This window comes from Phaethon aethereus (assembly GCF_964289735.1).
Source record: "Phaethon aethereus genome assembly, chromosome: Z".
Classification (NCBI taxonomy): Eukaryota; Metazoa; Chordata; class Aves; order Phaethontiformes; family Phaethontidae; genus Phaethon; species Phaethon aethereus.
In genome coordinates, this window is record NC_138577.1 from 24,239,636 (window position 1) to 24,262,264 (window position 22,629).

At 41.4% G+C, this 22,629-nt stretch overlaps 1 protein-coding gene across 1 annotated transcript in view; it reads left to right on the top strand.

Moving 5' to 3' along the window:
• Positions 1 to 7,290: 7,290 nt before the first annotated feature.
• IPO11 (importin 11) overlaps positions 7,291 to 22,629 on the top strand; it is a gene marked incomplete at both ends in the record, with an annotated part of 102,462 nt that continues 87,123 nt past the window's right edge. The window contains 4 exons of the mRNA XM_082013205.1: positions 7,291 to 7,428; positions 11,063 to 11,163; positions 17,513 to 17,589; positions 20,853 to 21,052. Coding sequence (XP_081869331.1) covers positions 7,291 to 7,428; positions 11,063 to 11,163; positions 17,513 to 17,589; positions 20,853 to 21,052 — 516 coding nt within the window. The remainder of the gene's footprint in view (positions 7,429 to 11,062; positions 11,164 to 17,512; positions 17,590 to 20,852; positions 21,053 to 22,629) is intronic.

Genomic DNA, 22,629 nt, shown 5'->3' on the forward strand with positions numbered 1-22,629 from the left:
CCATGATCTTTAAAGGTCCCTTCCAACCCAAACTATGTCATGATTGTAAATATTCTATGCTAAGGCAAGAGGATGCTTTAACTCAGTAACTCCATCTGATGGAAACCATCTGTCATTTCGTAACTGGAAGCTGTGAGGTGTGATGCAAACATTCTCCACCGCGGGCACACAGGACGTGTGGGCCATTTGTTGTTGTCATGTCCAAGTGTGGTTTGATGGGAGGCACAGGCCGGGCTGCGGGGCTGCGCTGGCGCAGACGGGCTCTTCACCCGGTGTACACATGGGGACCTCGGGGTGCAGCGTTAGGGATTGCGTCAGGCACTTTAGCAACATTCGTTGTTCCGCAGAAGAAACAAGTAAAAAACCTGAGTTACTTAACATTAGACACCCGATTTAGCATAAAATTATGCATGAATATTAATATCATACGTTTCTACTACAACCCCTCGACACCCTTCTCCCCGTCGTCCCGCCTGTTCAGAACGACCGCAAAACACGTCAGCAGAACTCTGCCAGAAGTCTACGTTTTCCTCAGTTATTTTCAGCGATGCGCACACCGAACTCGCCAGGAGAGCGCCGCCGCCCCGGTCTGACGCGAAATACACGCAGGAGGCGAGGGGCGGCTGCGCGGCAGCGCTAACCGCCGCGCCACCGGCAGCGCCAGGGCCCACCCGCACCGCGCGGCCCGCGCGCCACCACCCCCGCTGACAGCTGGGCCGGCCCCAGCCCCACCCGCCACTCGCGGGGAACCCGTGACGTCAGGCCGCTCGAGTGGGCGGTGCAGGCGGCAGCGCGGAGAGAACGGGCGCATGTCGCCGGGTATGACGTCACGACAGAGCGACGGGAGGGGGCGGGGTGCCGGAGCGGCAGCGGCTGGGCTCGGCTCGTGGCGCGAGCTTCAGAACAGGCGGGGGACTCACGCGCCGGGCCCGCCCCGCGCCGGCAGCCGCAAGAGGTGAGCCGCGCCCGCGGCTCTCCCGCCGCCGCCCGCGGCCCTCGCGCCGCCCGCGCCCCGGGGGCGGCTGCCGGCTGCCGCCCCGGCGTGGCGGGCGGCCTTCCGCCTCGCTCGGCGTGGTCGGCGGGCTGTTGGCGCGACGCGGCGCCGGTGGGTGCTGGGCGAGGGCGGGCGCCGCGCAGTGCCGGCGGGCGGGCAGGCCGGGGAGAGGGGGAAGGCGGGCTCAGCTTAGAGCAGGGCAGCCCTCGGGGAAGGAGCCCCAGCGCGGCGGCGCAGCGCGCGGTGCCGCTCTTCGCCCGCGCAGGCGGCTCTTCTGCCTCCTGCACCGCTCTGAGCGCCGCCCGGTGCCCTTCCGTGCCGGCGCGGCGTTCACCTTGCGTGTCACCTCCGTGCCGGCTTCTGCAGCCCGCCGAGGAGAAGGCAGCTCGGGTTTACAGCTCACGGCGCTTGGCAGCGGCACAGTGCCCCTCGGCGCCGGGCGGGCTGGGCTGGTACCTAATCCCAGGCAGCTCTTCACGGGTGTCTCCTTGAAAGCGTTTCCAGTCTGGGTAGCTGGACAGGAAGGCATCAGAAGAACATGAGGCATGAAGCTGTATGGTTTGTTGACAGAACTTGTTTTTCGTAGGAGAGGGAAAGTGTTGGCCTTTGTCAATGGTGGTTGTTCTCTTCCTGCAGGTCGAAGAACAGCAGCTGAAGTTTTACTGTGAAGCTGATTCTTCCCTAAGTCAAAGGCAGGGTCAGTGCTGCAGTGGTAAGTTATTGCTCCCGTTTGTTACCTTAGAGGACAGCAACATGTGTAAAATGTCAGAACGTGGCCCAAAATACAGTTCCAACTTCTGCTTCTACATACGTTGCTTCCCGTGTCTCATAAATGAAGTGATGTCTGTAACATATTGGCCATGGCTTTCAAATTAGCGTTCGTAATATGTGAGAAGTACCTCAGGCTTTACAAATGGCCTGTTCCCTATGGATTTTGGTTTCTTGAAACTTCATTTCAACACCAGTTTTTTTCACTGCGCTCTGCTTTTTTTCTCTCACTGTCCTGTTCTGCAGAAGGCAGATCTTAGCACCATATGTATAAAATGATGTAATAAAGGTTTTTATTACCCAAGCTTTACATATAAAATTTTAAAACTCTGTTATCGGAAGCAGCTTTTAACTGTGGTTAAACTGAAATGGTTTAAAGCTATTTCAGAGCATGAGAGCAGACTGAAACTTGCATTTCTGTTTCAGCTGTTGCACACTAGTTTGTTACAAAGTATTCTGTCATATCTTTTCGAAAATCTGATAAAATAAGGTGAACTAGGGAGAAGTCTAAGGAATGAGATTGGTCTTGTGAGATTGGTCATCCTATGAGTGTACTATTAATCATTAGAAATATTCTTCTGTTCTCTCACTGTATCCGTTCAGCTTTTTCTATGTCATCAATACTGAACCTTGTGACAGAGTTTCTGATGAGTTACATCCAAGCAAATCCTCGTAAAAGTCCCACTCATTTTTTTTTTTTCACTGCCTGCTTTTTTCTGTTGGGAGTTTTTGGTCAGTTTGGTGCTTTCCATTTAACCTGAAAGGCCATTCTTCTCAGCATTTTTAATGTAATCTGACTGACTTCCCGTGATGTTATTGTCAGCCTTGCTCACTGTTGTCCTTTATTCCCGTGTTCCTCCTTGGTCTTTGTTCTTTTATGCTTTGTGTCTTCTGCATGCTGATTTTTTTCAGACCTAGGTTTTAGTTTTAATGTCTCGTTTCTGTGAAAATAAATTTGTAGAAGTGCTATTCCTCTATTTCTGTCAGTAGCAGTATGGGAAAAAACCCCTCTAACTCTTTCCTACTTAGACATTTTATTTGTTTTCTTTACCGTGGCTTAAATTGGGCAGAGTATAGGCAGCCTTGTTCATTAATAAATTAATGAAATGATATAAGTAAAGTAAATAAGAATCTGTTGTTTTTGAAAAATCTTGTTAATACCTAACCTTAGTCATTGTAGTGATTGTGATCATTAGTGGTTTTAAGTAGTACCTTGAATAGCCAGGATGCTGGTAGTTCTTTTGGTTTTATTTGTCAGTAGACCGTACTAACGTACAGCATGATTGATACAGGTACTATAATGTTAGAAAAGAGACTCATGGGAAGGTTTATGTAAGGCTGGAGAGAGATTGGTATAAGTACCTGCTGTTCCTGAAATTGGCAGTAGGCAGTATCCCTAAAAGCATTGCTAATGTGTCAAATCAATCTCACTATGAATGCTAGCATTTGTGTTACTCATTTGAGAAGGTGACCCATAAGTGATTCTTGCAGCTTTTCAGAATGGAAATCTTTGTTTTTTCCTGTTCCCCGTAAAACAAATGTGCTGGAAAAGACAGTCTTAAGTTTCTTCTTGAAAATCCCAAGCTGCAGTTTATGGTTTTATAGTTATTTATTAGTTACATAATCTGCTGACAAGTGTTTGGGCCTGTGCTCTTCCTAGGTGCCCTTGAGGAAGTCAGTTGTAAGTTTCTATGAAGTCTTCCCTTAGCTTCCACTTTGCTAAACAAATCCTCAACCAGTCCTCATAGGTACCTTGCTTTAGACCCCAGACTATGTTAGTCGTTCTGGCCTCTCTCCAGTTCCTACACTTCTTTCTTGAACTGGGGAAAGGGGAACTATGATGACAAAATTGAAGACAGTATTCTAGAAGCTGTCTCAGATACTGCTGAGTAAAGTAGGATGACCTGCTTGCTATGTTCCTCATAAAATACTCCAGTATGTATTTGTGTTATTTTCAGTGACAACACACTGTATTTTGGGTGATATATTTACCACTTTGTCTCCTTCTGATTTCATAGAATCTTAACTGAATCCATTCTTGCACCTCGTTACTGTGGAAAAGAATTTATTGAATTCTTAAAAAAAGATACAGAAAGTGTACAAAACTAATTGCTTGGATATGAGTTAGTTGTTATACTGCATCCTTTGAAGTCCCGAAAAAGTAAAGTGTGGAGGTGTTTACTGATGAAATCCTTTGGTTCATTCCGTTGCAGGTGTATAGCAGTCCTTGATTTGTTTTCATAACTGACATGTGATTTTAAAATTTGGATGTATTTCAGTGTTATGGGAGAAGTACCTGGATACTCTTTTGCCTCTATCAAAAGGATAGACTACTCAGGAAAAACATTAACCACAAATGTCAAAGTATCTGCAAAAAAGAAGACAATTAAAGATATTGCACCGAAAGACCTCTTTTTACTGGCTGTCCTGTTGACAATGTTATATACAAATTTATAATTTCATCATTATTTTTTGACAGAAAAATGAAGCTAGTAGCACTTTTAGTGTAACATCAAGTCTTGACATCAATTCTTTCTTTTTCACGTGGGGTAAATGGTGGATTTTATAGTCTAAATGGGAGTTTTGCTTCCCTGGAAGTTAATGGTCTTCTGAGAAGTGAGTCGAGAATTGGAATGTTTAAGTTTGTTATGCAAAAGTCATATAATTGCAGGAAGATTTTAGAGTATCTTCTAACCAGTAAAGTTGAAATGACTGACACAAGTAGATATGAAGAAATAGAAGGTCGATTAGTTTTGCAGGGTGAGGTGGGTTGCGTGCTGGCTGGCTGCCAGGTGCCCATCTGTCCTGGTTTCAGCCGGGATAGAGCTGGCTTTCTTCACAGAAGCCAGTCTGAGGCTATGGTTTGGATTTGGGATGAGAAAATGTTGGTAAGGTGTTGATGTTTTGAGTTGTTGCTAAGTAGTCAAGGACTGTCTGGCTTCTCGTGCTGGGCTGCCAGTGAGGAGGCTGGGGCTCCCTGGAAAGCTGGGAGGGGGCACAGCCAGGGCAGCTCACCCAGGCTGGACAAAGGGATATTCCATACCATACGGTGTCATGCCCAGTACATAAACTGGGGGGCGGAAATCACTGCTTGGGGACGGGCTATCGATCACTGGGTGGTGAGCAATTGCTGTACTGGGCATCACTTGTTGTTGTACATTCCTTTGTCATTATTATTGTTGTTATCATTGTTGTTTCCTTCTCTCTTTCTGTCCTATTAAACTGTTTTTGTCTCAACCCACGAGTTTTTTTCCCAATTCTCTCTCCTATCCCACTGGGGGAGCGGGGAGTGAGCAAGCGGTTGTGTGGTGCTTAGCTGCCGGCTGGAGCTAAACCACGACACCATCAAGCTGCTCTATCACTCCCGCCTTCTTTACCTCCTCTGGAGCAGCACAGGGGGATGGGGCATGGGGAGTGCAGTTAGTCCATCATGCGTTGTCTCTGCTGCTCCCTCCTCCTTACGCTCTTCCCCTGCTCAACTGTGTGGGATCCCCCCACGGGTGCCGTCCTTCAGGAACAGGCTGCTCCAGCCTGGGTCCCTCCACGGGGTGCCGGCCTTTTGGAACAGACGGCTCCAGCCTGGGCCCCCCGTGGGGTCACAAGTCCTGCAGCAAACCTGCTCCAGCCGGGGCTCCTCTCTCTCCCCACGGGGCCGCAGGTCCTGCCAGGAGCTGGATCCAGCCTGGGCTGCCCACGGGGTCACGGCCTCCTTCGGGCATCCCCCTGCTCCGGCGTGGGGCCCTCCCCGGGTGCAGGTGGAGATCTGCTCCCCCGTGGAGCTCCATGGCCGCAGGGGCACAGCTGGCCTCGCCATGGGCTTCACCCCGGGCTGCCGGGGACCCTCTGCTCCGGCGGCAGGAGCCCCTCCTGCTGCACCGGCCTGGGGGTCTGCAGGGCTGTTTCTCCCATGTGTTCTCACTCCTCTCTCCGGCTGCAATTGCTGTGTGCTGTTTTGAGGTGTCTTTTTTTTTTTCCCCCCCCTCTCTTCTTAACTCTGTTCCCCCAGAGGCGCTGCCACCATCACTGACTGGCTCAGCCTTGGCCAGCAGCGGGTCCATCTTGGAGCCGGCTGTCATTGGCTCTGTTGGACACAGGGGAAGCTTCTGGCATCTTCTCACAGAAGCCAGCCCTGCAGCCCCCCACTGCAAAACCTTGCCATGCAAACCCCATACACAGGGCAGTTAAAGTAGATAAAAAGATGCATCACGTGGGAAGTGTAAACCAGCAGTTGATTTACTTGTTCTGTTCAATTATTGCTGTAAAGAGAGGTCTGATTTTGTGGTTCATAGTTTTGAAAGGATACATTTTTAACCTTAGGACCTTCAATTTTTGTTCTGCTTTTGTTGAGGATGATTGGGGAGTCACAGGTTGAGAGTTCTTAGATTTTTTTTTTTTTAATTGTGCAGGGCTATTACTGTTATAAAAGGTCTTTAATCTTGTGGCTGGTTTTGTTAAGGTGGTTGTTTTCTCAAAAAATCAAAATTTTAAACCTATGTCAGAATGAGATTTAACTTCTCTAGCTTTCTTACCATCACCATAACAATTCTACACTTCAATCTTTTTTTCCTGTAGGTTGGAAAAACTTTTAGTGTTAAACAAAAGCAAATCCTTAAGCTTGTTTGTTGAAGAGAAACTCTACTTGGTTGCTTAATTAGGAAACTTAAGTACATAAATATTTAACATGTATCTGTATTACAAAAAAGTTTACAAAGGTTAGAAATAGAAGTTTTTATAGACAGAAAACCAGTTTTAATTGTCAGACTTCATAGTTGCTTTTATGTATGTTTCTCTTTAATTTGTTGTAATGCTGTTTCTGTGGTCATTGTAAATCTCTTTTTGTGTCATCTGGAGAGCAATGTTTTCTTTTTTCTTTATAGACTACAAAAATGTATTTATATTGGAAATGAGGCAATTGTTATTCTTAGTTCAGCTGAATAGCATTTTGTATGTTAAATAGATACCAAAGGAATACAAATATAGTGATTCAGTTTCATTTAGGACTCTGTGAAACTATAATTCATCCTCTTCTAATTGATATAAAAACTCTACATCAATTTGAATTGTAGAATTTAAGTATCTGAAATTTCACTTTTGGGGAAAAGCTATTCAGAAAATACAAAAATGTTAATACTCTACATCTTTGCTTCTTTCAGACAACCCCATGGTTTAGTCTGCCTACCGCTGAAGTCATCCCTAGTTGCGGTTTTGCTCTTTGTTTGCTCTGCTTCACAGGAGAGGTAACTGGTTTAAAATCAAAATATTTCCTGTAATTCCTCAAATCTAGTAAATGTACTTGTAATGATAGACTTAATGCTGGCTTTTAATGCTGAGAGGTTTCTGAAAGCAAAATAGTTTAATCACCATACCTTAACACTGCCTGTGAGTGGGTGTAATGCTATCTTACACAGTATAAGCTAATGAAAAGTTAGCGTGGGATGTTTAGATAATATAAATGGAAAATACCTGTCTACATTTGCTGTCTTTTTTCTTAAATGTTTTCCCTCTTTTTAAAATGTTTTCAGATTTTCATGGATCTCAATAGTGCTAGCACTATTGTTTTGCGAGTCTTGACCCAAGCTACTAGTCAAGATACTGCGGTGTTAAAGCCAGCTGAGGAACAACTGAAGCAGTGGGAGACACAGCCAGGTTTTTATTCAGTCTTGTTGGTAAGATACAGTGGAAAAGTGCTATTAAGTAAACTTTGAGTAATTTTGAATGTGGCTCTCCAGAACACTGTTGAACCATGACCTCTGGCTGAGAGAAGCCTTGAATCATCGTGGTCCAGCTACTAGTATCCTTATGCTGTGCTGTGGTAGGCATTGTCATCACTGTGTCTCAAAGCAGGCTCTTCTCCCCGGCATTCAGGAGAAGGAGGAAATCCCCCTTCTAGTGGCATGAGGGGGTGGGCTCTAGTGCTAGACCTGTTGCTGGCCGTTTGTGAATTGTAGATAGGAGAAGGCCAGTAGGACCCTTGTCAAAGGAATTACCTTTACTACTCCATGAGGCAGGGACAATTCTATATACTGAGGCAGTAACCACCTTTTCTTTATTGTGGAGGTGATGCATTATGACTATTTTCATAGAAGCTCCCCCATGCTTTTCATTGCACTGTTTGATACCCAGCTGGGACTGCTTTCCTTTTTGCCAGTGGAGAGAGACTCCCAGGGAGGTTAGCTAACGGGGCTGGTAGTACAGTTCCTGAAATGGGAAAGGTGAATACTTCTAAAGATACTATGACCATTGGTGAAATAGATGCATTAATATGATACAAAGTGATGAAAACATAGTCAAAGAAGGAGACCCAACTGTTTCAGAGAAGGCACTCAGAAGTTACCAATGTTGTTATTCTCAGATTCCTATGTGTAAATTTGTATTAGTCTTAAAAACACAGATAAACTGCTTTTCCTACAAACATCTATCTTTAGGGCATAGGATGAATGATTCAGAGTTGTGCAGTGACTTGCTCTGTTCTCTGTGGACCCTCTATTTCATTTGTTTGGAAAGTTGAAAGCATGTTTGGGGGTTTAGGGAAAGAAAGGGGTAAAAGAAAATCTGACTTTCAAGCTGTCAAATTGCATTTTACCCACTGCCTTTGCCATAGTGTTTCTGTGGTGATAAACAATCTTGATAGAAAGCATCCAGAAAATAAAGAACGCCACTAACTGGGCGTTCTTTATTTTCTGGATGTTTGCTGTGAGAACTTAGAGCTCAGGTTGTAGACAAATTGAGCACTGACAGGTGTAACTGAGGATGATGTGAATTAGTTTTAAATATAAGGGCTAAAAATCATAGAAACAAAATCTTTGGGTTGGAAGGGACCTTTAGAGGTCATCTAGTGCAAGCCCCCTGCAGTGTGCAGGGACATCTTCCACTAGATCAGGTTGTGTCAGCTGCACCACTCAGCTTGGTGTCACCTGCAAACTTGCACTTGATCCCACTCTCTTATGTCACTGATGCAGATATTAAATGATATTAAACTGGTCCCAGTACGGACCCCCGAGGAACACCATTCGTCACCGATCTCCATCTGGACATTGAGCCATTGACCGCTACACTCTGGATGCGACCATCCAACCAATTCATCATCCACTGAATAGTCCACCCAGTCTTTAAAAGGATCACGTGCTGTTAATTCTATTAATGTGACTAAGTAGTCCTGTTTGGGGACACATCAGCATTTCTTGAAGTGTAAAATATAAACAGTAATCTTCCATACTAAATAGAAGTAGAGAATCTCCACTTTGTTGTTTAACTTGATTATTAAGAGGGACTGCCTGGAAGAGAAGATAGTTGGCACTTTCTTGGTGGAGCAGAAAAGGGCCAGGGGAGCAGGTTATTGTAAATGGAGAGTTGGTAACACAGTTGATACCTGTGGGATGTGGGAACTGATATAATTACATACATTCAGGTACATTTGCCTTTGGGGTGATTGGGATAGATGAAATTGTAAGGAACCGTGAAACACACATCTCTGAACCTACAGTTTTCAGTACCTAATGGAGTAACTAACATTAGTTTCTGTGATCTCTTTTGAAGGCGTTAGGTACCTCTCTTTTTGAAGAGCAGAGATGAAAAGTCAGAGGTTGTGTCAGTTTATGTATTGCTTAGCTTCATGCCTCTTAGGTCTACTACAGCATTAGTGTGTTCTATGACATACTTTGCTTTAGGAAGTTCACATGTAGATGCAGAGTATATAGAGAGGTTTTGTTTGTTCTTGTGTAGATACCTTGGCCTTTTTTTGCATTTCTTAGCCAGGCCCAGTCTAGTTTTATGGTATCTTGGTCTGAGGAAGCTTTGCTTCTGATAAATATTTTAGCAAGGAGCGGAATGGTAATTTGAAGGCTCAATGGGAGTTTCAGAACAAGTAGTTTTCTTTTTCCATGGTTCATTTGTTTTGCAACGCTTTTCATGGATATGAGGCTAAAATGTTGCTTGAAGCTTCCTATTCGTATTGCAAAATGCTTAAAATTGCATTTGGGAAAGGTCAAATCTTTCAGAAATTCAATTCCTCTTCCTAAAAGAGCTTTGGGAAAGGAAGATATATTGCGTGCAGATCCTTTTCATGTTGTATGGTGTTTAACAGTGGGCTAGAATCTTTTTGATGTTTTTCTAAAGGTTGCTAGTTTCGGAGTCAATACCTTTGTTGGCATGTGTTTGCTTTCTAGTGATTGGAGTTTGTGAGGGTTTTTTTTGTGTTGGCCATTATATCTAGAAAGCTGTTATTATACTAGAAATAGAGTTTGAGAGGAGGTAAAGTTTTGAATTCATAGTGAAAATGCTTGATGAGATCCCAGGTTCCTATAGTGCTGGGTTCTTTGAAGGGTTTATTTATAGCGCTTCAGAGATGCCACTCAGAAGTAGCAGATGCTCTTGACCTGAATCCCTGCATTTTTCATGTTCCTTAGTGGGCTTCTAAAAGCGATTGATACGAGTGGTGCACTCTTACTATACAGTGCACTGCAGAAAAAGAGCGCTGATTTCACACCTATTTGCTCCCTAAAGGAGGGAGTAATGTCCCACCTCCTCAATAAGGATCCATCTGATGTAGTGGAAAACAGGAGACCTGCTGTTCATAGTACCTGTATTAAGATTCAATAGCCTACCTTTATTTTAGCTTTTCCTGATTGGTTAATTTCACAACGTTACTATATAAAATAATACTTCTGTGTTTGTATATAAATAGGTACATAAAAGTGTATATGGATAGATACAGATGTATGTATGTCTAGAGAAATACAGCTTTTTAGTAGCAGAAACTAATTTTCTAGAATAAGTATAGGCAAGTTTGGAAGTTGCTGTACTACCAGGTCACTGTTTTGCACTCAACACATGGTAGTCAGCATGGTTCTCAGCACATGTCAAGACAATGAAAAAATCTCCTGAAAGCTGGATTCTGACTAGAATAAGAAATTATTCTGTATTGTGCAGTGCCACAGACTTCTGACAGCTATGTCATTAAAGAGTATAACAACTGGCTGGTGCTAGTTATTATTATCCTTTTATTCCCTGCTCAGCTGGACGAGATTAGAAATACATTTGCCCTGTATGTTGGTTTTTGTAATAAATCAAGTGTTAGAACTACTGACAAACATTTTTTTTAGTCTTTAAAAATTAATATTAAACACACTGTTTCACTTGTTTGTTTCACATTGTTTCAACATTACTGATGCATGTTGTTTATATACATGTGTACATACAGAGGTGTGTTTATACATATGCCAGTGCATGTGTTGGTACAATTTCTGTCCTGTCTGTGGTGTCTTGAGCAGTTTTTAACTTCATCTTTTTTTTTTAAAACAGAATATCTTTACAAATCATACCCTGGATGTGAATGTAAGATGGTTAGCCGTGCTGTACTTTAAAAATGGAATTGATCGCTACTGGAGACGGGTCGCACCGCAGTAAGTTCTGATTTTCTTCCACTTAATGTCCTTCTTTAGGTGGTGTTACGCTTCCCAAACTGGAAAACAGCAAATTCCTTAGTTGATGGAAGTTACTTTAGAATTCATGGTGAAACTGATAAAATGTTTCAGTGTTAGGACTCACTAACGAACTGTTCTGTTTTCATATTACTTCTTACAACTCTTTCCATGTTTTACTTTTGAAAACTGAGTTAGAAGGCTCTTTTATAGATACCAGATCTTGAAGTGATAAGTGTTACAATGTTAACACCTGGACTTCCTGATAGTGGCAGATGTGAAAGCTAGGCGGTCTCTTGGAGAGGTTATTAGGGAGTTGTTTTATTTAAGTAGATTCATAATTATTATTGAACCTGTACATGAGAGAGGCAGTAGCTATCATGATAGCCAAGTTCTAGTCTTCCTTTTTTGTTGTTCTGAAATGCGAGTTCTCATAATGCGTGACAAGGTTCTCCAAAGAAGCTAAAAATCTAACCAGTGTTCTTAAGCACAACATCATTTACTCAAAAGTTACAAATAGGGCAATTGTAATTTGGAATACCTACAGAATTATGTACTTTTCAGTGTCCTGTGGGAAGTTTTTTCTTTTTCCTTTAAATAGTAGGTGTAATTTCAAAAACAGTTTCAATTTGCCTTCACGGTTTTCAGGAACGAAGACAGACTTGAAAGCATTCAGTCTGCCTCTTGAATGCTGGTAATATAAATAGGTGGGACATAACTGTCAGGTCGTGTAGGGTGTAAATTGGAATTCCAGGTCCAGTTTTTATGGATCGTGAATCTAAGCTAGTTGACAAAGTATGGCATGATTTTTGTTGTATTCTTTGTTTGGGATAGTTTGATATATTTTGCCCTACATTGTAAGCTTTTCCAAAGATCTACCAAAAGACAGAAAAGTGATGAAATTCTGCATCTGCAGAATATTTTAAATAGTGTAGTACTCCTTCATTGTTATGTCAAGTGCTTGTGTTTTTGTATATGTGGACTAGTATACAATTGCAAAACATCTGCAAATGTTTGCATTCTCTTTTGTGAGAGGAAAATACCATCTTTTGCATGGAAGATGGCATGTATCTTTGACGTTTCTGGTTAAAGTGATGAGGTAATGCTGATTACATTACTGGTACTTACGAAGCGTTATTTGAAGCAACTAAAATACATTGTTCCAATTTTTTTATATTTTTAGATAGGTATTAGTAGCACTCCTCGTGAAAAAAACATGATTCATTTCCTGCAGAAGTAATGAGTACAGTTTTACTATTTGAACCAAGGTAAAAATTTAGTAACAGTCTCTCAGTGTACTCTTCCTGTTGCAAATTTAATGTGATTTTTTTAAAAAAAAGCTATTATTAAAGATTCCATGGGGTAAATCTCTATTAAATTTCCAGCAGAACTCTAGCTTTTCCTCATTTCTAATTTTTCTGTTCCAAATTTAATGCAATTAAATTATAAAATACATTTTAAAAATTACTGGCTGCTGTTAAAGATTCCGTGGGGTAAATACCTATTAGAATTCTACTCTATGTCCAATTGTTTCTCCATTTCTAATTTTCTTTCTAAATTTCTCGTATGTGATGTGGTTTAAGTATTTTGCACTTGCCCAGATCACTTTTTGTTTTAGCAGAATACGTTGAGGGCATATTGAGGAATGCCACTTTTAAGCTGTAATTTCTCAGTCAATTTTTTTGTGAAGCAATTGTAGTTAGGAAATCAAGTTTTTTCAAAGGTTTCATTGTACAGGGTGCACTTTTGCTGTCCTTGCAAAATTCTCATCTCACATGAGCAGCTGTTCCATGTCCACCCACGGTAGTACCTCAAAGCTTGTTCTGATCTACCCAGCCTGTTTGGTAGAGCAGATGTTGGATTTGGAGGTGACTGCTTTCTGCTGCCTCTTGAAGGAAAGGACTAATTTTTATATGTGTGTTTTTCTTGGTGGGATGCTAACTCAGGTCTATTGGCTTTGCTTTACTCAGCTGTTTATTTTCACAAACTAAGGGAAAAGATCATGCCATTGACACTACTGCTTTTTGCCAAATGTAGTTGAAATTTGACAGGTAGTTTGAAGAGTTATGAGAAATGGAGGAGGCTTCTTGCAGACAGATAATGTGTTCATATAGCCTGAATTCCTTAGTAATACAGGGCTAAATATCGTTTCTTTTAGAACTATGTGTCTCGTAAATTTATGTACTAGTGGAGAACTTTAATTCTCCAAAAACTCTCCCAGTAAGTTAAATGCTGTTGTTGTACTTGTGTGCTGAAGTTATTTTCAGTTGAATCAAGCAGGACTAGCTTTACCCTTCTGCTGAGCATTTTTAGTTTCTCGGCTGCTACTACAACAAAGCAGGAAAATGTTGAGCTCATGAATTCTTTGAACAGTACAGCAGTTCAGTGTTTCATTGTGCTAAAATGCATAGCAACAGAACTGTGAGTACAAACAACTGTTGGGTTTTTTGTGAGGGTTTTTTTTTGTTTTGGGGTTTTTTTGTGGGTGTTTTTTTTTTAAGAAAAAGTGATCCTTCTGAAATATTTTGCTCTTTGCACAGGTTCACTGATGCTCTCTGTCCTGTTCATGCTACTTGTTATCCACCTGCCTTGGACTTAAAGCAGCACTGTGCAATGAGAGTGATTTTAGAGATGGGCCTATGAACCTTCTCCCTCCTGGATTCTCAGGCAGCTTTCCAGACTGCCATGGAGAAGAGCCTAGGCTTGTCATAGCCTCTCTGGCACAGTTTGGCCTATTTTTGAAATTGGTTGTCAGCCTCCTGGAAAGGTCGCCTCACTTTATGATTTTGTACATGTTTTAATTTTCTTTGGAAATGGCTTTTCTTGAATTAGAGTATTATTGAGCTCCTCTTCTTGTACAAGTTTTTGTTTTTACAGATAATTACTGTTAAATCCTATCTTTTTTGGGCTTTGTTCTCTGATTACTCTGGCAACTTTAATAGTACTTTTCAAATCCGTGGTTTTATTTGTTTGAATGATAACTATAAATAACTCTTCATAAACCAGAAATCCAAATCTGAAATGATAGACTTTGTAAAAAAAAGCTTCAAAGTCACTTTTAAAGTATTTGGATACATGGTTCCCCATACCACAAACACAGAAAAAGATCAGAAACTTTGAAATTGCAAATTGTGAAAGACTACAACATAAACAGTTCATCTGTGGTGGGTTGACTTTGGCTAGATGCCAGGTACCCACCCAAGTTGCTCTATCACTCCCCTTCTCAGCTGGACAGAGGAGAGAAAATATAATGAAGGGCTCATGGGTTGAGATAAGGACAGGGAGAGATTATTCAGCAATTACCATCGTGGGCAAAACACACTCAACTTGGGGAAATTAATTTATTGCCAATCAAATCAGAGTCGGGTAATGAGAACTAAAACCAGCTCTTAAAACACCTTCCCCCCTTTCTTCCCGGGCTCCACTTCACTCCTGAGTTCTCTCCCTCCTCCCTCCGAGTGGCGTAGGGGGATGGGGAATGGGGGCTGTGGTCAGTTCAGCACACGCTGTCCCTGCCGCTCCTTCCTCCTCAGGGGGAGGATTCCTCACACTCTGCCCTGCTCCAGCCTGGGGTCCCTCCCATGGGAGACAGTCCTCCATGAACTTCTCCAGTGTGAGTCTTTCCCACAGGCTGCAGTTCTTCACCAACTGCTCCAGCCTGGGTCCCCCACGGGGTCACAAGTCCTGCAGCAAACCTGCTCCAGCCCGGGCTCCTCTCCCCACGGGGTCACAGGTCCTGCCAGGAGCCGGCTCCAGCCTGGGCTGCCCACAGGGTCACGGCCTCCTTTGGGCATCCCCCTGCTCTGGCGTGGGGCCCTTCCCAGGTGCAGGTGGAGATCATCTCCCCTGTGGAGCTCCATGGCCGCAGGGGCACAGCCGGCCTCCCCGTGGGCTTCACCCCGGGCTGCCGGGGAACCTCTGCTCTGGTGCCTGGAGCCCCTCCTGCCCCTCCTGCTGCACCGGCCTGGGGGTCTGCAGGGCTGTTTCTCCCACGTGTTCTCACTCCTCTCTCTGGCTGCAACTACAGCTGCAGTTTTTTTCTTTTCTGTTTTTAACTCTGTGCCCCCAGAGGCACTACTGCCGCTGCTGACTGGCTCATCCTTGGCCAGCGGTGGGTCCATCTTGAAGCCGGCTGCATGGGCTCTGTTGGACACGGAGGGAGCAGAGGGGCCCTGCAGGCCCCCTCCCCCCCCCCCCCCGGAACCTTGCCATGCAAACCCAATACATTGTCTCTAGAAGAACTTGTTTTAACTTTTGGTTTGGTGTAATTCAGTGCTGGAGGGACATACTGGCTACTTACTGTACGATACACGTTCTTCCTCACTCCTAGCCCGCCTGCGAGGTGCGTGCGGAGTGGCGGGCCTGGCTTGCGGCCGATGAGAGGAGGGAAAAGGCAGCGCTGCCGCTGGCGGTGCGTGGGGCTGCGGCCGGGCTGGGCGTGCGGCTGCGCGCGGGCTCCAGCAGGGGTCGCTGTCCTGCTACCCAAACCGTCACTTCCCCCCGCCGCGCGCTGGGGAGCCCTTGCGGATCCCCTCGCCGCGTGCAGCATGCCGCCGACATCCGCATCGATTTCCTATTTTTTTTGTTTTTATTACTCTTTGACAACTTTGCTTATCGTCAGCGTCTGTATTTGGGGTGTTCATCCTCATGCGTCTATTTCTTTTCCTTTGTGTTGTTTGTAATTGCAAAAGCTTAATTACAGCTTTTTTCTTTTGTAGTAAGTAATGACTTGAATGCTTGCTGCTCTCAGAATATGTGTATGAGATGATTAATATAATTATGAAAAGATAATTGAGGCAAGGGGCCTCATGAGCTCACAAACAAGGTAAATGAAATAATACAGTGGAACAGGTTTGGTTTGTTTTTCTTTACCAACCAGTTTTTTAGGTGCTTTCTGTTATCCCTGAAAATAAGTTATTGTACAAGTCACGCTTGAGATTATATTTCTTAGTTGTATTAATAACAGCTTTCAAGTCTTAGCAACCACTTAGAGTATGCTTGTGTATGTGGAAATTATATAGTCCATTTTTGTATTAAAAAAGGGCCATAGAAATTTATTTCCCTAAAATGTCATCTAGTGGCTTTAGATTAATAACTGAAATAGTTCCCTGCAGAACAACTTCTAGTGTTGCAGATGTCTTTGTAAACTTTACCCAAAATGTTTTTAGGCATAATTTAATCTTATATAACAATAACTTAAAGCCTAGGTCTTGATAAATAGTCACTTAAATGTGGTTTCTGAGTGCTGTAAATTACCTTTGAAAGTAAGACTTAGTGTGCAGTTCTGAATCACCAGTGAAACAATAAATTGTTCCCCTTGTGTACTATGCTTATAACAGCAAGTCTTTGATTTAGGAAACAGTGAGTACTTATGTCATATACAGAGGGGAAAGTGAAAACTAGAATATTGCTGCAAATGTTTGATATTAGGGTAAATCCTATCTCTGTTTTTTATTATTTTGAGATGAATATTTAGTATTTTTCTACATTAGTGTAAAAGCTGTATTTTAGGGAGCTTTGGGCATCTTTTTAAATCTCACTATCTAAAACTAGTAGGTTAGTATCTGTGTCTGAGGTCAGACACCAGGAAGTGGTTGTGTTGGTATGCATAATCTTAATTTCCAGCCACTAGAGATGTCATGATTGCTGCATGCTTCTAAATCGTTGCAATGTTAGGTGTAACAGTTTCATCTGAACAACCTTGTGTCATAACTTAAGTGTTTTCATGTACAAGAACCAGCTTTCTAGGGTGTGATCAGTAAATGAAAGGGGGTTGTTTTTCTGATTGTATTATCTATTAATACAAACAAGGCTTTTTTAAAAGCAGTTTGTTACGTTTTCTGCCTGGAATTTAAAAGAAAATGACATGGGTCGTATAAAGTCTGAAGTAGTACCAGAGTGATATGATACTGTAAGTTGTAGTCTTAAACGGATAGACGTCACTTAAAAGGAAGTTTAAAGATAGCATAAAGCTGCACTTGAATGAAAATTAACCTTTATGGCATAGAATTTATCCTTCTTACTAGTTTTCCCTGCATTTTTGAAGTCCTTCTAAATATTTGTCTGTTTGACTGTTCCCTCTCTTCTTCAGTATCTTTGAGATGGTGTAAAAACAAGGGACATTCTCTTGATAGTTTATCAAACTGAAATACATTAATTTCAAGAAAATAATCTGTAAAAGTAATCTTCATCTAGTCAAACACAAATGCACAAATGGAAGTGATCATTTAACTTCTATGTCTAGTAATAGTGAGAAAATAATTCTCAATATGAATTAATAGTTGTTTTTAATTTAAAATTAAATAATATTCTAATAAATATACCCTGACAGTGCTCTTTCTGAAGAAGAAAAAACTACGTTGCGTGCTGGACTTATCACCAACTTTAATGAGCCAGTGAATCAGGTTAGTGGTGAACAATTATTACTCTCCCAGCAAATGCTTGTCTTGGTATATAATTTGGTTTCTTTCCTTCCAAAGTGTTTATTAGTAATAATGAAGCTGACAAGTTGCAGTTTACATGTTGCCTTTCAGACAGATCTTTGTGTTGAAATGAGGTCTTTTTCCATAGATCATAGAATCATTTAGGTTGGAAAAAATACATTTTGTCTCTTTGGTTTGTATTTTTGTTGCAATGGCAGCTTATGTTGTCCCTTGCTATTTATGCAACTGGTGAAATGGTTCAGAGAATGGATGTAGCTCAAGAATAACCGTCTTCCCCTGAGTGATATTTCTTTTTTTCAGCTGTATCCGTCCTCTGGTCTGACTCCCAGTATAGCCATACCAGGAAGTGTGGTGGTGGTATAGCAGGAATAAGCTGTTGAGAATGCTTCTGTATAAACCCACCTAAGCAGTATTGCTGCCACATGTCTAATCACATCATTAATGAATTTAAATAGACATAATAAAGCTTCAGTAGGATAGTGTCTTGTCTTAACATGAAGTGACTAATTTTAAGCTACTACTTTGATTGGAATAAGGATTTATTGTTAAATTGAGTATAGAGCTGGTGTTAGAGGCTCAGAATATGCATATGCTAGATGAATCAGTCTTACTTCTGCTAATTTATTCTTGCTCAAGTAAGTATAAGGTTCTGCAAGGAAGTATTTTCTTCTATTTTAAGCTAGGTCTTAAAGAACCTTTTCAAGAAAATACAGAAATTATTTGCATAAGGTAAAGCTTAGAAAAGGTATAGCAAACAAACTTTGGTTCTGCAGACAGTTCAGTTTCAGTTTTTCAGGATTCCTCGTTGGGTTTAATGTTATTTCTAGGATTAGAGCAATGTATCAAAATTACCTTAATTTTGTCTTTGTAGAAGACCATTGTGCAATGACAACTTTGCCTAGAACTTATTTTTTTTTATTTCAAATGTGATTTTTTTTTAAATGCAGGTAGACATAGAAAATAGCTTTAAATTTATAGTGCAGGTGTAGTTTCAGTGTAAAAAATAAGACCAAATATTACTTAGTTCTCTTTGGTTGAAATAAAGAAACAGGAAATATGTCATGTTGGACCATAAAGTGTGTGTCATTTATGTTACTGCTAGGTAGTATAAAATTTGTCAAATATTTAATTTTGAAGTGTTTGCATGATTTACATTTCTCAAAACCTAATGTTAGCTGCATTGTACGTAAAGCAATTTAAACTTGTTACCAATAATTTTTCCATATCTCCATTAGTATTTAATCAGTTTGCCTGCTAAGACAATAGTATGGTGTATTTTATAGTTATACATTCTGATGATGATGAACAGGTCTGCAGTTCTGAGACTGTAGTTACAGGCTGAGATTGGAACCTTTTTAACTGACATTTTAAAGACTGGTGGCTTTATGTATTTATTTGTGTGTTCTTATGATACTTTGGGGATGTAGTCTTCTAAGATGTGGAGGATTTTGTTTTATTTTGTGCCAGCAGCCTGCTCCTAAATGACTGCCCAAACAATAGCTGTGATACTGAAGTATGTTTTCAGGGTCCATCTCCCCTTCTTTCTCCCTTGTTCCCCAATCTGTCTTGTACTTATGTTAAGGTTTCCTTTCAAAGGCACCTTCCACTCTTTTCCAGTTGCCGATACTCATAACACAGTTGCTATCTGATTATGCTTTCTACATCATTGAAGGTAGAAAAATTATGACCCTTTTATGTATCAAAAGAAAAAAAAACCACACAAAAATACAAGATTTAGACATAGTATTGAGATGTGATGGTATAAGCAGACTTCCAGGGGAGGGGGAGAAGAAAACCAGAACATACCATATGTTTAGAGCATAATTTCAGCCCTCTGAAGTTATTTACCATATGGAGAGAACAGAGGAACAAAACAAAAATCACTTAAAAAGCCAGTCCTCGAGGCAAAAGTACTCTTGGCATCCCTGGAGAGCATGCTTCTTGTATCGCATATGGAAGAGAATTTATTTGCTCCCTCCTGCCAATCGACTTACCTTGATCCAAAAATAAATAAGACTCCCTGCTCTTCATTGCAAAGGTTGACCTCAGTTTTCTGAGCAATTCTTCTCCGTACACAAGTGGGTAGGAATGAATATTGTAGAAAGTTCTGTGGGGTGGTCAGACCAGATGAAACAGCTAAGGAAGCAGTAAAGGAGGGCATGGCTATTCCCTCTTATGCCTGTAAGTTGCTTGGATTCCTTTTAATAGCATAAGAAGGTGAATTCTTCCCTAGACTGGAAATGTGGTGGTGGTTGTAAGCGTATGTTGTTGGTGGGGGTGTCTGTTTCATTAATCCAATCAAGGACCTTTTCACTGCAAATGGGATAAGAATGGGGAAACAAGACCATGAAGTTTTTGGATATCTGAGGTGGGGTTATGAGGGACTATACAAAATTTTTTAAGGAATCTTTAGGTGGGGGGAGTTGTGGAGCAGTAAAGTGGGGAATAGACAGAAAGAGGGTATAAAAACGGCCAACCATCTGTAAACCATGGATGGTCAATACCTGGGTCGGAACAAACCCTGTGCCTCATCACCACCATCTGTCCTGTCTTCTGATTGAATCCCTTAACTGTCTGTGTAATCTCACTCTGTTTGTTGTGTATGTGTGCAGCTACTGGCAAGACTGGCATGAGTGGGATTTGGTGCCAGCAACAAAAGCCAGATGTTGGGGGTGGCATAGGTGCCCCTGGCCTGTGGTGTGAGGATGCGGAGCAAATGAGAGTCTCAGCTTCAGTCACTGGGACAGGACCATGGCTTACAGGCACGGGTGCCTGGTGGGAGGGAACATTCTGTTTAAAAGCTAAAACTTGGGTATAGCAGAAATAAGGATAATATGTATTCAGCAGTCTATGTTTGTTTGTAGAAAGTGATCAGGGGATCAATAAATAAAAAGTGGTTCCCTAATATGTGTTTCTTCATTTATGTGAGTTCTACAACAAATAAATTTAGCAGTCTTTATGTAAAATTTAAACAAGGTAGCCAGCTTAGCATTTTATGTAAATATTTACTACAAATACACAATAGAAGACATTTTGTTTTATCCACGTTTATTTGTATTCAGCAAATCTAAAAATAATTTGGAAAAAAAAACCCCACAAAAATGTAGCAAACCATACTGGGTTTTTTGGATGCAGGTTTTATTTGGCTGTTAATTTCTGCATTGTACATTTCCAAAATGATCTGTGACTTTGTGGTGTCTGTGTTTTGTTTTGCTTTTTTGCAGATAGCAACTCAGATCTCTGTACTGATTGCTAAAGTTGCCAGGGTGGACTGTCCAAGGCAATGGCCAGAACTTATACCCACTCTTCTAGAATCTGTGAAGGTCCAGGATGATCTTCGCCAACACAGAGCACTGCTTACCTTTTATCATGTTACAAAGACCCTGGCATCCAAACGGCTTGCTGCAGATAGGAAACTTTTCTATGATGTAAGTAATGTGATGCAATATTGTAGAGCATGCAAACCACATGTTATTCATGCTTGCTGCTTCCTGTGGATAGCTGGCAGTGCATTGGCAGGTGTGTTTGTTGACTTTAATGTCTACCTTTGAAACAGAAGTGCTCTTAACTTTGGCAGGTATATGAAAGCACTGGAAGTCAGTTTCTAGCTGAAATGCCTTTGAGATCTTTATTAATGTTGCATGCAGCTTGTGTTATAATAATAACTTGTGTTAAGAAGTGGAGCTTCATCTACAGCACAATATCTGCATATCAGCCTGATGTTACCATGCTGTACAGCAGATCTTATTACGTATGAATTTGCGGTGTTTTTGGAACTGTGCTCTGGATTCATAATTCAGCATTGTCTTTAAAAAGTACTGGGTTTTAGGCTTCCATACTACAGTATTTTTGGCTTTTATCATCAGTGGGAATGTGTTTGGGGTTTTATCAGATTAGCTTCTTTTGCCAGGTTAATTAGAAGGCAAGGTGTGAATGCAAATGCCAAATCTTGTCTCATGCAGCTTACATTCTCTGTTGTAAGAATCTACTGATTAGAATGCAGATTTACCTTTGGCTGTAGGCTGTTGCATCTCCAGTCCCATTGGAGTGTTAGGCAATGATATAATACAGTTAACTGAATTTAGTGAGTTAAACATCTTTTTCAAACATATGATTTTTGAATTTTCAAAATTTCATTTTATTCTTCCATTTCAAACAAAAGATCATAGCGCAGATAATGAAGACTATTTCTTAGTTTACCTATTTACCTATGCAGAAAAAATTTTCTGGCTGTGTAATCATTAAGGTGAAAGTTTAGTCGTCAGGAGGAATTGAAGGCTGGCTCTTGTAATAGGACAGGACTGAAACCATGATATGTTGCTATGAGATGTGTGTGTAGAGGAACAGTGTTTTCTCTCTCTGCCGTGTATAGGTATGGATGAACATAATCTCTCTAGAGGAAATGTTTGTTTATGTTTTGAAATTTTATTAGGCCATTATACATGATCTGGATAATTGAACAATACGGGTTTTGGTATATTTGCAGATATTAATTCCAAAGCAATAAGGAGCGAGTGACTTCTTTTCTAGAGCTCTCCTAAATGAAGGTGTTGCTTATGCAGCCTGATAATGCAGCTTAGAATACTGTTAATGCTGAAGGATATAGCAAAAAAGTCAAAACTCAGTTCCAAAGTCCCACCTTCATAAAACAGCCAACTCCATACCATCTCAGTAGAGGGAGAGGAAGGAATTTATAGGTCTTAAGATCTGCTATTTGTTGTTAAAGTTGTCATGTCCCACAGTACCTTTGCTGTGTTTCTACCATCTTACCAGGTTCAAAAGGAGCTTAGTTACCTTCAGACATTTTTGGTTTCCAAGAATCTCAATAAATTTGTATGAACCTTTCTCCTTATGGAATGCCATTTTTCCAGCATGGTATTTTCTTTGTATATTCTTTTATTTGTAGAGTGAGACAACTTCAGACATGTGAAGAAAAGGCTTATAACAAGTTTTTTTTCTTAGATTTGCAAGACAGTTATTGTGAAAAATATAATTGAAATTTGAT